Source organism: Castor canadensis, chromosome 9, assembly GCF_047511655.1.
Source record: "Castor canadensis chromosome 9, mCasCan1.hap1v2, whole genome shotgun sequence".
Classification (NCBI taxonomy): Eukaryota; Metazoa; Chordata; class Mammalia; order Rodentia; family Castoridae; genus Castor; species Castor canadensis.
In genome coordinates, this window is record NC_133394.1 from 155,292,484 (window position 1) to 155,306,835 (window position 14,352).

General features: G+C 42.6%; 1 protein-coding gene across 4 annotated transcripts in view; it reads right to left on the reverse strand.

Moving 5' to 3' along the window:
• The window catches only part of Pigg (phosphatidylinositol glycan anchor biosynthesis class G (EMM blood group)), a 45,766-nt gene extending 38,422 nt beyond the window's left edge, over nt 1-7,344 (reverse strand). For 3 of the 4 annotated variants that reach the window (XR_012435900.1, XM_074042803.1, XM_020173379.2), the window contains exons 1-3: nt 7,048-7,344; nt 6,040-6,245; nt 685-894 (exon numbers count right to left, since the gene is read on the reverse strand). Coding sequence is in view for 3 of the 4 variants with exons in the window: in XM_074042803.1 (XP_073898904.1) it covers nt 685-894; nt 6,040-6,245; nt 7,048-7,201 (570 nt within the window). In the remaining variant the exon portion in view is untranslated. The remainder of the gene's footprint in view (nt 1-684; nt 895-6,039; nt 6,246-7,047) is intronic. The other variant, XM_020173380.2, reaches the window with a different exon arrangement.
• Nucleotides 7,345-14,352: the final 7,008 nt, after the last annotated feature.

A 14,352-nucleotide genomic window follows, 5' to 3' on the forward strand; every position in this document is an offset into this window, starting at 1 on the left:
GCTAGCCCTGATAAACCTTGGAAAGAGTATCCCTTTAGAAAAGGTATCAGTGTGAGCAGGACTGCAGATATTCACCACACCCTGCAAACTGAGAGCTGAGACCACTGTCCCCAATGACAAGGCAGACACCTGTAGACTCCTGCCTCTGCCCCAAGGGCAACTTTCTTAAGTAACGGTCTAATCTTGCTCTTCCCTTGCCAGAGCCTGCACCCCAGCACAGGCAGATGTCCCTCAGGAATGGGTTCTGCCTGGCTCACTGCCCATCTTCCTAGCTGGATATTGCTCCACCTGCAGATCCCAACAGCTAGAGGATACCAGCAAGTGCATGAGTCCTATTGTGTCAGATGCTAACTCTCCACTTTGCCCACTTGAGCAGCCCCACTCACCCACCAGACCTCACGTCCCCTAGCTCCTCTGCTGTGGAGCCCTTCTTGATCCTTTGTGTCCCAATGGGTGCCCAACTGCTCTGCGTTTTGGGCCCTGTAGACCTTGGCTCACACATGCATCAGGGTCTATGCCTCCAGTTGTAAATGATTACATTTACCTGAAAACTTTTATAATCGCTCTGTACTACTCCATAAATTAATAAATACCACATATAAAACAGCATTGCCTCTTAATAGGAAATGGCAATGCCAGATTCTACCTAGGGTGACATATTTCTTTAAAAAAAAAACAACTGACCTCAGTATAATCTGAAACAAAGAATGAGGTTGTCCCATCATATTCCACAAAATGCTTTGGGAATAACTTAACCCATGTTTCATCTCCATAAAAGATCATTCTCTTCCCAGCAACTTTTGCCTGTCTTATCACATTATCTTCCAGTAGTGCAGGAGAATTAAGGTTCCTGATGATATCGACAAAGCCAGGGAGGCTGCCTGTCATCAATGCCTACAGGAAGAAACATTCATTAGACCACAGATCCAAAAGTGCAGCATGGTAATGATGTAGGTAGGCAAAGAGCTAGGGCATGACCAATGCTGGAGGCTGAGCCAATGTCAGGACAGCAGTTAGGGAAAGGAGGATATGACAAAGATTCTAGACAAAAATAACAAACTCAATAATGAAGACTGAACCATATTAAAAAACATGGCTCAGGCAATCCTTCTGGTGGATAAGATAGTTAAGGAAGAGAAAGGGAGTTAGGCAATAGCAGTTGCCAGAGAAGCTATGGTTTAATGACAGAGTTGGGGCAAATGTGTGGTGTGTTGAAAACATGATCCTATATATTCAGACCATCTATTAAATTCCCACTTAAGATTCAAATCTACTCCATGTGACAAATTCCAACCCCTAGCAATCCAGTAAGTCTAATGTTCACCTCTGAGTGAAAATCAGGAGGGAATCCACTGGTATGCATGACTACCAGAGTCCTCAAAGTGAACTGAATGTTAGTAGGACACCAGCTGCTATACCCAGTGTTGCACTGTGCTTTCTGAGAGAAGCTGGGTGTGACATATATTCATATCTTTCTGATATACAGTTGGGTCAAAAACCTCCCCAATTTTAGCACAGAATTTGTGAGGCCATAGTAACGGATAATGGATCTCCATCATTTGAGTATACAACCACCTTAGAACATTGGCATCCAGGGATTTGTACCATGAAAAGAAATGGGAATCTGGATAACGTCAACAGGTGTACACACTCTGACAAGATGTCTTTAACAACAATACATTTCTTTCTTCCTTTCTTCCCTTTCTTCTCTCTCCTCTCTCTTCTCTCTCTCTCTCTCTCTCTCTCTCTCTCTCTCTCTCTCTCTCTCTCTCTCTCCCCCCCCCCCACCACTTTTGGGGATCAAATCAAACTCAGGTCTTCACATATGCTAGGTAACTGCTCTACCACTGAGCCTAATCCAAAACCAAATAGAAACAAATAAGAATTAACCAGAGCAGAGCTTGGCAAATTCTCTTCCCCAAGAGCAATAAAAATTGGACAAAACTGTCAAAAGAAACAATCTCAGAACTTAAAAATTCACTAAAATAATACAAATTGAGAAGTGCTTTTTCAAAAAAGTACTATAGGTGGGTACTGGTGGCTCATGCCTGTAATCCTAGCTTCTCGGGAGGCAGCGATTAGGAGGATCACAGTTTGAAGCCAGCCGGGGCAAATAAATTGCAAGACCCTATCTCAGAAATACCCAACACAAAAAAAGGACTGACACAGTGGCTCAAGTTGGTAGTGCCTGCCTAGTAAGTGTGAAGCCCAGAGTTCAAACCCCAGTACTGCCAAAAAAAAAAAAAAAAAAGTACCATACCTGTGGTGTTTCCCATCTCCTCCTCTCCTTGCCTGACCTGATCTGGACTCTATGGAAAAACTCCATTTCAAGGGAGGTTGTGAAAACACAACTGAGAAGGCCAACATTACAACTGCTAGAGGCTTCAAAACTAGCTATGGCAAATAAGAGACCAGCCTGGAATTTAAGAAGAGGATTTGGGTTGACTTTTATAAGTGCCCACCTATTTACTGAATCTGAAGACACCAGAGAGGGTCCTGGTTTCCTGCTCCTTCTGGCAGAGCAGGATGCCCTGCATAAACAGCGAGTCCGGACATGCTTGAAAACTATCTGAGCAATGAAGTATGTCCCAACCCACATGAGCCCTGATAGAGGACAGATACCTTACTACTTCATGACCTACTTAAGTACAACCCTGGCTGATCACTAAACTATGCTAAGCCAGAACATCTCAGGAAGAGTGATTTAAAAATAAAAACAAGAATTTATTACAAAAAAATCTAAACAGAGACATTATTTGCTGCATACTCTGGGGGAGATGAACTCTGCAGATTAGTACAGGCAAGTCACTGTACAAAAAAAAAAAATCACAGCAGCAACCACTACCACTCCCAAGGTGGGGGATTAGAATCTGGAATAGAGGCGGGGTTGCCTGGATATATACATTTGTTAAATTCCATCATATTGTGCACACAAAAATGTGTACACTGTATTGTATGAGAATTACCTCAATAAGGTTACTTTTTAAATGTGAGTATCCATCATCTTAAAATTCTACTCTTTAAATGTAAACAGTGACTTCTGATGAACATCTTTTTAAGACTCTGTTCTGTGCTTATACAATCACAAATATACAAAGGTTCACACTTTTTACAAGTACATTTTAATGTATTTGGCAATACATTATACAATTCATTCTGCATCCTACTTGGTTTTCGATTAGTAATATACCATGAACCTCTTTCCCCAAGAAATATCTACTTTATCTTTAAACAGTTTCAAAGTATCCAGTGTATGAATACTCAATAATATATTTCACCAACCCCATCTTAATGGACATTTATTTTGAACAGCTTCTTATGGAAGTGCCATGGCAGAGGAGCTGTGGTGATGAGGCAGGGTTTTCCAAGGAAAAGCACAACAAACCACAAAGGCCCGGGGCAGGAAAGAACAGTACACTTGAGTTCCTAAACTAGGTGTGGCTAGTGTGGTGGGAAGGCATGGGACAGGAATCACAGCTTAGATGAGGATGGGAACAAATAGGAACAAAATCACATAGGACCTTCCAAGCCAGTATTCAAAGGGGGCAAAGGCTAAGCCATAAGAGGGTTTTAAGAACTGCAGCAATGTGGTGTAAGACTGGCCGTGATCTGGGCAGGCGGAAATGAAGGAGATGTGTGTGGTCTAGTCTAGAGACCACAGTGACTGGACCATGGTGCTGGCAGTGGAGATGGTGGTTGGGGCAATTGATACTTATGCCCTCATTTCTTTGGGGAGTAGATGCCATCAATCTTTAAATTTTTACAATGTAATAGACAAAAACTGGCCTTGTGGATTTTTTTTAGTTTGCTTTTCTTTAATTATTAGTAAGAATCTTCCCGTGTAAATTTCTTTATATTACTTCCCAGTTCCCAGTAGAACGTCTATTCTTGACCTGATCATCTTTACATGACCATGGACTTACCATTTTATTTGTGATGCCTACTGCAAATTTTTTCAGCTCATCACTTGTCAGCTCACTTTTGTTATGATGTCTTCACCAATATAAAAAAATTCCTGCACTCATATAGTCAAATCTGTTCACCTTTCCTTTGTGATTTCCCTCCTTCTTACACTAGTGTGGATTCCCATTGATTAAAAGAAGACAAGGTTGATTTGGTATCCCCATTTCTGAAGCACATGGGAGGCAAATGAAGTATGGCTACAGTCCCAAAAATCTGAGGAAGATCTTAGTCTGTAATCAACCTGGGGATTTGGGGTGTTGCTGTGGCCTCAAGAAAGGGTAGTCTCTTGACTTTTCAGAATTAAGGAGGGTTTTATAGATACAGCTTAGAGAGGGTTTGCCTTGTCATCCTATTTTTCAGTACAGGTATAGGACATAGTGTGCCAATAGACTCTCTGGAATCAAATAGGATTATGTTCTGAGGCTAGTTGTATGATTTTACCTCTTCTAGTCTCTGTTCTGGAAAATGAAGAAGACAGAAGAAAGGTCTCCCTCCTTTCACAGGACCTAGCTCATAGGACTGCCAGGAGATCAAATGAGGTGATGCAAATGTGTTGGTCTGAAGATAATCCATAGCCTATATACTCACACATGTTCTCAAATCTGCTCAGAGTCCTAGTAACATTTTTCTTAACAGGATAAAGAAAGGGTTCCTCCTACATGTCTTACAGCACATATAGACTATCAGTGTTCCTCATGACCAGGAGTCTAACGCTTCTCTCTCAGCTTCCACAGCACATTTTCATCAGAACAGCAGCATTACTGAGGCTTTCCCTGTGCACGGCAACACAAGATACCCTCCCCCATTCCCATCACACCTTACCTTCCCCTCTTTGATTCTTTCCATAGCATCTGTCATTATCTGAAACTATCTTGCTATCTTGACTACTGATGCACATTCTCACATATTTTCAGTTCCTCTCATTAGAAAGTTTCATGAGGACATTGCTGTCCTGTTTTTCATGGAATCCCTCTTGTCTAGAGCATCATGTGGTGTTCATAAGAAACTCAAGGAAAAAGCTAGTAAACAATATGGCACTGAACTACCTTCATTCCCGTATGGCTGTCTTTATCCAGTGAAGATTTACCGAGCACCTATAAAGGCTGTCCCCAAGGCCTAAGCAGTAGTTCCTTCTCACCAATTAGTAAGATCTCAAAGAATAAGCCACAAATGTGAAATTCACCAGACTTTACATCAAACTAAATGCAGTACAGTCACAGACTTTCAAACATCTCTGCTCCTTTCTGTCCCAGCTCCCTTACTCATGTTGCTAGTCTTAGCTTGAATGTAATTTCCTCAGACATAGTTTTCTAACTCTGTTCTTTTTCATCATGTGTTCATCACACTTCAACCACACATTTTCTGGTGTGTTCATTTGTCTAACGACTATGTATCTCACTAGAGACTAAAAGTCCCACAAAGGCAGAAATACCATTTTTTTCCAAATATACATCCATTGCAATATCAGCACATAGTAGTTACTAAATAAGTAATTCTTAAGCCAATCCAAAGAATTTCATTTTATCACTCACCCATAATTCTTGGGCAAGCACCATACACTTCAAACTACCTTTAGCTGGCTGAACTCCTAATGGTTTATGTAGCAGAAACAGCAATAATTGTTGAGGCCAGATCATACTAGTTTGAGCATTTTGTATAGTACAGTTTTGGGCAAGTCAGTTAACTTATCTGGATTTGTTTTCTTACATATAAAGTCAAGAGACTAGACTGAACAACCCTAAAGCCTCCTTCCAGGTTTGTAAATAACTCACTGATGACTGAAGAACAGACCAGGTTTCTTAGGAGAGGGATATCTTTTGGTGTAGGCTGTGTGGATGATCTGGTTGTAAATCCTTTTCACTTCTCACAAAGCATAAGCTCTGAATACTTAACAAGGGGTACAAACCATGGGTCCAGGTTCCACCTTGTCTGTAGGGCTCCTTTGACATTCTATTGCCCTAGTAAAATTGTGCCAAACTAAATTCCACTTGGGATACCAAGTAGAAGACCAGAGAATACCTCTAAACCTTCAAAAGAGTCAAACCATGATTCATAAAATATCAAGTCCAAATTTACCTTGATTCGAGGCATAGTAACTGTGGGTGGCTTTGCTTCAGCCACAAAACTGTGAGATGCTCCTTTTTCCACGAGGTATGTTGTATAGGGCATATATTCCACACCCTTGGACCCAAAAACAAAATCATCTCTTAAGGCATCTATCAGGACAATAACAACTTTACTGAAGAGAGGTGGTGGTAGCTTGGTCCAGTTGGAACTGGCTCCTAAAAGTGTTTTTAAAAAGCAGAAATGAAATTAAACTTCAAATTTGACTTTCAAACACCTTCAAAATCTAGCTTCTTCATGTTTTTCCAGTACACATCTTGGCATATCTAGTATCCCAACCCCAAAGACGGCCTGTTCTTGGAAGCCAGTACTGAGGGGGATGTTAACAATAAGTTTAGTGAGCCACAGTAACATGTAATGAATTTCCCTTAGTATGGTGAAGGGTACTAGGATAGGTGAGTCTTTATATGAGGGGCCTGGAATAGAACATTTAGGGAGCTTGACCTAAAACAGCCTGGAAGGTTTACATGGCCAGTGGATGGACCTGGTCCAGAACTGGCCAGCCTGGTGTGTAATCTTGGGTAGGTAAGGGCTAGGAAGGAGCCTAATGCAGAAAGGCCTTAACCACAGGGGCAGGAGGCGGGGAAGTATTGGAGGAAAGTAACAGAAAAATCCAGAGTTCTGCAAGAATTTTATCTGTTGTGTGCTAGGCAAATAAGGGCTCCGAAACTGGGAGTGACTCAAAGGAGGGAAAAGGTTGAACAGAGTGGAGAGACATAGCCCAGGTATGGTGAGCTTAATTTGTGGTGACGAGAGGGAAAAGTCAAGATACACCGTTCTTAGTTGCAGGATACAGAAAACTACACTGGAGCAGTTTTAAAAAAAGGTTTCTAGGGGTGGGGCTCAGAAGAAAGGAGACCACCGGAAAGCTCTGGGGCTCAGACCGAGGGTCCTCTGCGGGAGGCGGGACCTAAGGAGCGGAGACCCTGGGGGTTGGGGGGGCGAGGGGGGAGTCCGTACCGGCCACGGGCTCGGGCGCCGGGGGCTCTGCTCTGTGCTCGGTCCTGGAAGAGGAACGAACAGGGGCCGGGAAGAATCCCCGAAGGAAGATCGCGACCCCGATCACTTCAATTGCTACGCAACTGGCGGCGAAGGCCCCGGAGCCCAACCGCATCGTGTGCACCCGCTGGGCAGGGAGGCCGAGCCACAACCACACCCGAAGCCTTGCGGAGTAACAGCCGCTCCACGATAGGGGAACAGCCTTTGAACACCACAAGCTTCACTGACAGCGCCCGCGCCCAGCATGCGTCACGTCCGCTGGCGCGCCGGAAGTGCATACGGGCAGGCGCTCGGTAGACTCCTTCCGGGGGAGCACTCGCTTCCGGCGCCGTCCACTCTGAAGTACCGGTTCCTGAATCGCTTACGCGAGTCCCTGCCCCCAGCATCGCCCAGTCGGAAGTCGCCACTTTTAGCACTTCTAGTTCCCTGATGCGTTACTCTGTAGTTGCTTGTTCTTGGCGAAGACTGACCTGACTGCATTCTGCCACGCCTCAAGCTGGCTTTTGAGTTTGTTGCTCACCTCCGCCTATTGTTACCGCCTGGAAATCCACAGCCTCTGCGTCCTGTGTCTCTGGAACTAGCTGTGCAGGCTACGCGTCTCTGACCTGGTCTAGGAGCCGGCTGCACCCCACTGCTCAGTGACCTCCCCTTCTTTGGAAAATTGCCCTTGGCTGATGGGAATTGCTAAACCCCGGAGGGCACACCTGCCAGTGGCTGGTGGCGCCTGAGTGTAAAAGCCTAGCTCCTTTTCCTCAAAGGGGGTTGAGTCTGGGGCAGTAGTGCTCCAGACCCTTGGAATCGGGCGGAGGCTCGGCTCCAGCCGGGCCCACAGACCTGCTACGGTGTCTTCTCTTGCTTTGCTAGAATGTTCTCCTTGAGAGCCTCTTTTGTTTTAGTTTACCCACATAAGTGAGATTGTTGCGGGAGTTTGCTAGCTGAGATACGGGACTCTTGAGGCAATTAGCAAGAAGCAACGTTTTATTGTGCTAGCACAGACTCAGCGGACTCGTGTCCAAAGGCTGAGCCCCTAGAACAAAGGGGTCTCACCTTATAGACCCTTGCAATCAGGTTACAGGAGCAAAAAGCAAGGTCTAATCCACATATGGTTATATTTAATTTTATTGGCTACTTTACCCTAGTGCTACCTGACTGTTTCCTCCCTGGTGCTACGTGACCGTCTTCATGTTCAGATTTCTCAGGTTTTATCTCTGCTATGCCATTCCCTACCTCCCTGCTACTTTCTCAGGACTCAGGCCTAGTCTGTTTTCTTTTGATCCTCCTCTCTGCTACAAGATCATTTTGTTTTTGTCTTTGTGTGTCTGGTTTATTTCATTTAGCATAACACCCTTTGGTCCCATCTATGTTGTAAATGGCAAATTTTCCTTCCTTTTTTAGACTGAGTAAAAATTCCTTGTGTATAATTGTGTAACATTTTCTTTATCTGTGCATCCATTGATAGACACTTAGCATGTGTCCTGTGCTTGCCCATTGTGACTAATGCTGCAGTGTAATGATATATATCCAAGATTGTCACTAGAAAAGCTGTTTCTGGCCTCAATGCCAATTTGTCATTTACGAATAACAAGAGTAGGGTTTTGAGGAAAAGAAAATGAGGACAAGGAGAGTCAACCTCTCAAAGCACTATTGTTGTACTTCTGAGAGAAAATGTCTGCCTTTTAAAGGGCGGTTCAGGGGCTCAGCTTATGTGATGAGATGTATGTTCACCATGGCTTCTGGCCTTGATTCTCCAGGTGTCTGGTGCCACTTTGAAGCTGTATGTCTTGGCTGGCAGGTAATAGATAATTGCTTGGTCTAATTGTAGAACAAATGGAGTTAACATTGGATTTTCCAGCGAGTAGACAAAGAGGAAAAATTGTCAGTTTAATCAATAAGCAGATTAAACTGACCAGCATGCAAGCTATCTATACTAAAAGTTTTTCCCTTTTGTAGTCCCAGTTCTAAGACATTGATTTTAATCCTTTTGAATACATAACAAGAAGTGGGATTGCTGGATAATATGGTAGTTCTATTTTTATGTCTTTATTTTGTATGTATTAATTTTCCTAGGCAGGATAGATGAGGAGACGGGGAAATTATATTTTGATAAATATTAGGAAGTCCAGATTCAGACATTGGAACAAGCAAATGAAAACTAAAAAGCCAGAGCAGTCAGCCCCCTCCCAGTTCCTTATAGATTCTGTTGCAGGCCAGTGTCGAGAGTTCTTGCCTTCACAGGCCAAAGAACTGGCTCATGAGGGAGCAAATTGACTCATGGTATGACAAGGTCAGCACACAAAGTAGGATATATTAGAAAGAAAACGCTGTCTTTAGAGATGGACAGGGAGCCCAGAAATTGGTAGCTCTCTGTCATTTACAAAGGGTTTCTTTTTATTTGGCCCTTTTTGTTGGGGAGGGGAGTCAGGAGTCAGGGGTGGAGTGGTCTTTTAACATATCTCTGCAGAAACATATACACAGTCTTGTGAAAGCCTCCTGTTTATCGGCCTTGTGGCATTTTGAGGCATCCCTAGGAGGGCATGACTTGTGAAGCCACATGTCCCTTTACAGGATATAAGGCTCACCGTGCTCTCATGGGGGATGGGGGCAGTGGCTCATTTTGTCTTCTGATTCCCCAGGCCCAACAAGTTCCCCCTCTGAGAGGAGCACCCAACTGCTGTTGGGGAAAAGGGGCGGTGTCTCATGTGGCTAATTACTGCTGACAGTGGGGCAGAAGAAGGAGGGGAGGTGCAGGGGCCCTTGTCTCAGGGGTTGACTTGTGTGGTCTCTAAGGGACTCCAGTAGAACTGGATGGAGGGTTCGTGCATAGGCAGAGTTGTGTATTCCTTGAGTAAGAGCTGGAATTTGATTCATTGGACCTATTGAGATACGACTCTGGAGAAGAGCATTTGTTATACAAGGCCCAAATAGGAGTGCCAGAAGAAGCATAAAGAGGGGACCAGCTAGAGGTAATACCCGGGGAGCCCAGCTCCACATGTTGTCCCAGAAGGACAACATGAATTGGCTAATTTTTGTCTCCTTTTTGTAATGCGTTCTCTTAATTGTCAGTACATGTCTCTGACCAGCCCCAGATTTGTTAGTATAAAAGCAACACTCTTCATGTAGGAAGAGGCATGGTCCACCCTTTTCAGCAGTTTATAGGTCAAGTGCACACCTATTTTGGAGCACTACTTTTTTTATTGTTTTATTATTCATATGTGCATACAAGGCTTGGGTCATTTCTCCCCCCTGCCCCCACCCCCTCCCTTACCACCCACTCGGCCCCCACCCCCTCAATACCCGGCAGAAACTATTTTGCCCTTATCTCTAATTTTGTTGAAGAGAGAGTATAAGCAATAATAGGAAGGAACAAGTGTTTTTGCTGGTTGAGATAAGGATAGCTATACAGGGAGTTGACTCACATTAATTTCCTCTGTGTGTGTGTTACCTTATAGGTTAATTCTTTTTTATCTAACCTTTTCTCTAGTTCCTGGTCCCCTTTTCCTATTGGCCTCAGTTGCTTTTAAGGTATCTGCTTTAGTTTCTCTGCTTTAAGGGCAACGAATGCTAGCTAATTTTTTAGGTGTCTTACCTATCCTCACCCCTCCCTTGTATGCTCTCGCTTTTATCATGTGCTCAAAGTCCAATCCCCTTGTTGTGTTTGCCCTTGATCTAATGTCCGCATATGAGGGAGAACATATGATTTTTGGTCTTTTGGGCCAGGCTAACCTCACTCAGAATGATGTTCTCCAATTCCATCCATTTACCAGCGAATGATAACATTTCGTTCTTCTTCATGGCTGCATAAAATTCCATTGTATACAGATACCACATTTTCTTAATCCATTCGTCAGTGCTGGGGCATCTTGGCTGTTTCCATAACTTGGTTATTGTGAATAGTGCCGCAATAAACATGGGTGTGCAGGTGCCTCTGGAGCAACCTGTGTCACAGTCTTTTGGGTATATCCCCAAGAGTGGTATTGCTAGATCAAATGGTAGATCAATGTTTAGCTTTTTAAGTAGCTGGAGCACTACTGATGCAAGTGAATCTACTTGGTCTTGTAAAACCTCTAAGGACTGTGTAACCTGTTCTACGTCATCAAAAAATTCTTGATATTTTTTGATAAGTATGGACTGATGAGGCAATGCTCCCAATGCCAGCACCTATTCCAGCAGTTATCCCCATGGCTACTATAGGGGAATGATTTGAATGGCCCTCTTTGATTGAGTTTAAGCAGCTAGAGGAATAGGCAGAGACTGGTTGTTAGGGATAATATTGATTTGTGGGGTTAGAAGGGCTAGAGTGCAGATTCCCCTCCAATTGGGAGGCAGGCAAGCATAGGCTGCAGTTCCACAAACAAAATAAATTCCAGGAAAGAGTGAACACTGAGGACGAAATGTTAGGTCAATTGACAGCATTTTCTTTTCTTTTTCTTTTATTCATATGTGCATACAATGTTTGAGTCATTTCTCCCCCCTTCCCCTGGCCCCTTCCTTCCCCCCGCCCCCTCTGTCTCCCCCCCACCCCCCTCACTACCAGGCAGAAACTATTTTGCTCTTATCTCTGATTTTGTTGAAGAGAGTATAAGCAATAATAGGAAGGACCAAGGGTTTTTGCTAATTGAGATAAGGATAGCTATACAGGGAGTTGACTTGCATTGCTTTCCTGTACATGTGTGTTACCTTCTAAATTCTTCTCGAACTAACCTTTTCTCTAGTTCTGTGTACCTTTCTCCTATTGGCGTCTGTCACTTTAAAGTATCTGCTTTAGTTTCTCTGCATTGAGGGCAACAAATGCTATCTAGTTTTTTGGGTGTTTTACCTATCCTCATACCTCCCTTGTGTGCTCTCGCTTTGTCGTGTGATCAGAGTCCTGTCCCCTTATTGTGTTTACCCTTGATCCAATGTCCACATATGAGGGAGAACATACAATTTTTGGTCTTTTGGGCCAGGCTAACATTGCTCAGAATGATGTTCTCCAGTTCCATCCATTTACTTGCGAATGATAAGATTTCGTTCTTCTTCATGACTGCATAAAATACCATTGTGTATAAATACCACATTTTCTTAATCCATTCGTCAGGAGTGGGGCATCTTGGCTATTTCCGTAACTTGGATATTTTTGTGAATAGTGCTGCAATAAACATGGGTGTGCAAGTGCTCTGGAGTAACCTGTGTCACATTCTTTTGGGTATATCCCCAAGAGTGGTATTGCTGGATCAAATGGTAGATCTATGTTTAGTTTTTTAAGAAGCCTCCAGATTTTTTTCCACAGTGGTTGTACTAGTTTGCACTCCCACCAGCAGTGTAAAAGGGTTCCTTTTTCCCCACATCCTCGCCAACACCTGTTGTTAGTGGTGTTGCTAATGATGGCTATTCTAACAGGGGTAAGGTGGAATCTTAGTGTGGTTTTAATTTGCATTTCTTTTATGGCTAGTGATGGTGAGCATTTTTTCATGTGTTTTTTGGCCATTTGAATTTCTTCTTTTGAGAAAGTTCTATTTAGTTCAGTTGACCATTTCTTTATTGGTTCATTAATTTTGGGAGAATTTAGTTTTTGAGTTCCCCATATATTCTGGTTATCAGTCCTTTGTCTAATGTGTAGCTGGCAAATATTTTCTTCTACTCTGTGGGTGGTCTCTTCAGTTTAGAAACCATTTCTTTTGTTGAGCAGAAGCTTTTTAGTTTTATGAAGTCCCATTTATCTATGCTACCTATTAGTTGCTGAGCTGCTAGGGTTCCACTGAGAAAGTCCTTGCCTATACCTGTTAGCTCCAAAGTATTTCCTATTCTTTCCTGTACCAACTTTAGAGTTTGGGGTCTGATATTAAGATCCTTGATCCATTTTGAGTTAATCTTGGTATAGGGTGATAAACATGGATGTAGTTTCAGTTTTTAGCAGACTGCTAACCAGTTTTCCCAGCAGTTTTTGTTGAAGAGGCTGTCTTCTCCATTGTATACTTTTAGCACCTTTGTCAAAGATAAGTTCGTTATAGTTGTGTGGCTTCATATCTGGGTCCTCTATTCTGTTCCATTGGTCTTCATGTCTGTTTTTGTGCCAGTACCATGCTGTTTTTATTGCTATTGCTTTGTAATATAGTTTGAAGTTGGGTATTGTGATACCTCCAACGTTGTCCTTTTTACTGAGTATTGCCTTGGCTATTTGTGGCCTCTTGTGTTTCCAAATAAATTTAACGGTTGATTTTTCAATCTCTGTGATGAACGTCATTGGGATTTTGATGGGAATTGCGTTAAACATGTAGATTGCTTTTGGGATTATAAACATTTTTACTATGTTGATTCTACCAATCCATGAGCATGGGAGATTTCTCCATTTTCTATAGTCTTCCTCAATCCCTTTCTTCAGAAGTTTATAGTTTTCCTTGTAGAGGTCATTCACATCCTTTGTTAAGTTTACACCTAGGTATTTGATATTTTTGAGGGTATTGTAAATGGAATTGTTTTCATATATTCTTTCTCAGTTTGTTCATTGTTAGTGTACAGAAGTGCTAATGATTTTTCTATGTTGACTTTATATACTGCTACCTTGCTATAGCTATTGATGGTGTCTAGGAGCTTTTGAGTAGTTTTTGGGTCTTTAAGGCATAGGATCATATCATTTGCAAATAGGGATATTTTGACAGTTTCTTTACCTATTTGTATTCCTGTTCTTCCTTCTTCTTGCCTAATTGCTCTGGCTAGGAATTCCAGTACTATGTTGAATAGGAGTGAAGATAGTGGGCATCCTTGTCTCGTTCCTGATTTTAGAGGGAATGGTTTCAGTTTTTCACCATTAAGTAAGTGGCTGTAGGTTTGTCATATATAGCTTTTATAATGTTGAGGTACTTTCCTTCTATTCCTGTTTTTCTTAGAGCTTTTATCATGAAATAGTGTTGGATCTTATCAAAGGCTTTTTCTGCATCTATTGAGATGATCAAGTGGTTTTTGTCTTTGCTTCTGTTTATGTGGTGTATTACATTTATTAATTTGAGTATGTTGAACCACCCCTGCATCCCTGGGATGAAGCCTACTTGGTCGTGGTGAATGATCTTTTTGATATGTTGTTGAATTCGGTTTGCCATTATTTTATTGATGATTTTTGCATCAATGTTCATTAAGGAGATTGGCCTGTAGTTCTCCTTTTTGGAGGTGTCTTTGCCTGGTTTTGGGATAAGTGTAATACTGGCTTCATAAAATTTGTTAGGCAGTTTTCCTTCCCTTTCTATTTCATGGAACAGTTTAAGGAGGGTTGGTGTTAGTTCTTCTTTAAAA